The 3,322-nt window shown below is 35.2% G+C and overlaps 1 protein-coding gene across 1 annotated transcript in view; it reads right to left on the bottom strand.

The window, feature by feature from the left end:
* The window catches only part of LOC107679930 (epidermal growth factor-like protein 6), a 24,452-nt gene extending 21,566 nt beyond the window's left edge, over positions 1-2,886 (bottom strand). Inside the window, exon 1 of the mRNA XM_016475656.1 lies at positions 2,743-2,886. Within this exon, the coding sequence (XP_016331142.1) occupies positions 2,743-2,813 (71 nt within the window). The 5' untranslated portion in view covers positions 2,814-2,886. The remainder of the gene's footprint in view (positions 1-2,742) is intronic.
* Positions 2,887-3,322: the final 436 nt, after the last annotated feature.

Raw genomic sequence — 3,322 nt, 5'->3', positions numbered from 1 at the left:
CCGCCGCCACCCTGGCGAGCTTGCAGAACTCCCTGGCGTACTCGTAGAAGGGGAGATCGAGGCGAGCTAGGGAGGAGAAGCGAGCGGCAATTTCCATAGCCGCGGGGGTGGGGGAAACTAGGAAACAAAAAACTTTCAAAAAGGCGGGAAATTAAACATGGGGAAGGGATGCCGCTTACTTTCAGTTTTAGGTCCGGTATTCTGTCACGGGTGCACTGCTGAGCTGACTGTGGAGCAAGGAACGGAGAGAGACTAGGAGTACATTAATCCAAATGGGTTTAATAAACACAAAGGAACATATGGGCATAGGAAGGCACATGGGGAGCAAGACGCACACAAAACACGGAACAAAGTCTGACAGATACCATAAATATCAGCTTTATATCGGCCATTCTCCTCTCTAAGATACCTGTATCAGCCATCTAAAAAAAAAAAACAATATTAGTCGACCACTACTGCTACTACTAATAATAACTTTGAGCAAATATACAAATTCAAATTTTACAGTTTGAAAAAATAAATAAATTTGATGACTCATCCTGCACTACACAAATTTTCCTCCAATCAGATGCTCCCTAGAATGAGCAAGCCCCTCCCCCTAATTAATCTGCCTAGCAACAGAAAGTCAACTAAAGCCTTGAGCAATATATGATACATTACCTGCCCCAGTACTCTTTCAACAGAAAAAAAGACAAAACTGCTTTCATCAAGTGATCAACATGCTCGCTCTGGTTCCAGATGTTTGCAATTCTGCGTGCTTCTCATGTTGGTCTCTAAATTTGGACCGGGCTCCAGAGAGACGAAGTGAATCAGTGAACCGACTGAAATAAACTCTGTACAGCAGCAAATGGGAGTCAGTCGTGTGAACAGGTGGCTCATTAAGGCCAAAATTAGCAGCTCATCATTGGCAGATCAGCACCGACAGCTTCCCAAACCAACACAACAACAGCCATTTACATGAATACTGCAGAAATATTTCAAATCTCAAGCTTGTGTATCATTTACAGCTACTTTTGCATTTAATAGTGATTTGATTTGATAGTTAACAGGAGGATAATTTATTCAGGTTTACTGAAATTCATTGATTCAATCAATCAAAATAAATGCACTAAAAAAAAAGAGAGAGAGATTTTCTTACTCTGGTAACACTTTACAATAAGGCCCCTATAGTTAACATTAGTTAATGCATTAACTAACATTAACTAACAATAAGCAATACATTTGTATTTATCAATCTTCGTTAACGTTAACAAATATACAACAATTCATTATTTGTTCATGTCAGCTCATATACATTATATTAAATGGTACTACTTTTGATTGTACACTGTAAAATAATTGCATAAAATTTACGGTAAAAAAACGGCAGCTGTGGAATTTTACCGTAAAAAATACGGTAGCAACATTTTAGGTTTTACGGTTTTAACTTACATTTACAGTTAAATACCGTAATTTCATTAACTGATATAATGTTACTATACCAACCTATTGAAGTACTGAAATCTGTTTTGTACCTTTGTAATACACTGATAACCACCAAATGCAGGTGGTGATGAGAAAGTCACATGATGAACCAAAGCCCATCACAAGCAGCTTTTATAATAATAACATACATAGAAGGTGCACATTGTCATTCATACAAACACTAAACACCATCATGGTAACACATAATGCAATAAGCATTCATTTAACAACATTAGGTGTAACACACAACCCTAATATACAAAGCTGATAAGAAAAAACTAAGAAGAAATATAGTTATTTCAACAACAAAACCATCAAATTTGAAATGTAACGCAGGGAATTCTGGGAAAGTCAATTTACGGTTATTCACTGTAAATTATACAGTCTTTTTCACTTCCAAAAACGGTATACTACCGTAAAATTACATGTAATGTCCAATACAGTTTTTCACCGTATATAGTAGGGGAATTTACCATTAACCATTTAACAGGTTTTTACTGTAGCATTTTTACAGTCTTTTACCGTTAAATTCACAGTACTTTTTTACAGTGTAATAATGCATTAGTAAACATTAACTAAGATTAATAAATGCTTAACAAGTATTTGTGATTGTTAAATCATGTTAACTAATATAGTTAATGACTGTTAACAAACAAAACCTTATTGTAAAGTGTATTTTTGTCTTGTCTTCCATTTAAAACAAATCTAAATATTCATTCATCAAGATACTCGAGAAGCAAAAAGACTTTATAGATATTAAGTCTTGTTTTCTGAAAAATGAGCTAAGAAAAATAATACTGTTTTTCATTTTAATTAAGTTTATTTGCTTCTTCTTCTTTTAAGCATAAACTCACTTTTTTTTTCAGAAAACATGACAATATCAATATTGTTTATTTTTTGTTTGCAGTTTATGCATTTAATATGGTTACAAAAGCATTGAAAATTAAATATTGACCTTTAATCAAAAAAAGTTGCATTGGTCCCAAATGTTTTTGCACATTAATTACTGTTGCCTCTTAACTTATGAATTGATCTGCTCCATAAAAAAGCATCCTAAATAAGATCTCAATCGTTTCTCAGAGAAATCAGTGAGATTAAAAGAAGAAAATCCTACTTCTCAGATGTTTCTCTTGAGAAAAGACCTTGATAATCTCACATGTGTCTCTCCTCTAGAGATGCTGAAGAAATCTCAACAATGTCTTCAATATGAGCATTAACATGCTGAAGTTTTCTCCACAACAGAGGCTGTTTGATTTTAAGCAGGAGAAGGTCACTTACCTGTAGTCTGCAGATCCTGAGGAGAAATAAAGCAGAAATGACAGAGCGCTGATCCACGTCAAATGTTTCATGTTTTAAAACAAGCCTCTTTATTTCTGCACTGTCCTCTTCTCTTCTGTTTGCGTTTCCCAGTGTGACTGCAGGATGAAGTCTGCAGCGTCTCTCTCTCGTCTCGCTGAAATTCCAGAAGTCATTGCGTTGAGTGACAGAAGGGCTGGAAGTCTTTTGTGGGGGTGTTTCAGACGTCTTCTCTCTGAAACTCAATCTGTGACGTCTAGATTGATGGTGTCACGTCAAACAACTCACTTCATGCTCCGGGAGAAAGAAAACCTGGTTTAAGAGAAAGTCAGAGTGAAAGAATACACTCTCTTTATTCATGAATGTGAATTTGAATTGAATTGGCCACAACATACAGGAAGTTGAATTCACTTAATTGCAATTTAAAGAACGTTTACACAGTCACAATATAGAGCATTGTATTGCAACACAATTTTATGACAAAATTATTCATTTTGGCTAATTGTGCCTTTTGAAAAATGGACATATTTGAAGTACCAGTATTATTTTAGTATCACTGACA

The sequence above is a fragment of the Sinocyclocheilus anshuiensis genome, unplaced genomic scaffold (genome assembly GCF_001515605.1).
Source record: "Sinocyclocheilus anshuiensis isolate Anshui unplaced genomic scaffold, SAMN03320099.WGS_v1.1 scaffold244, whole genome shotgun sequence".
Taxonomy (NCBI): domain Eukaryota; kingdom Metazoa; phylum Chordata; class Actinopteri; order Cypriniformes; family Cyprinidae; genus Sinocyclocheilus; species Sinocyclocheilus anshuiensis.
The sequence above is the reverse complement of the archived record's forward strand: the minus strand, read 5'-3'. Positions and strand labels throughout refer to the sequence as shown.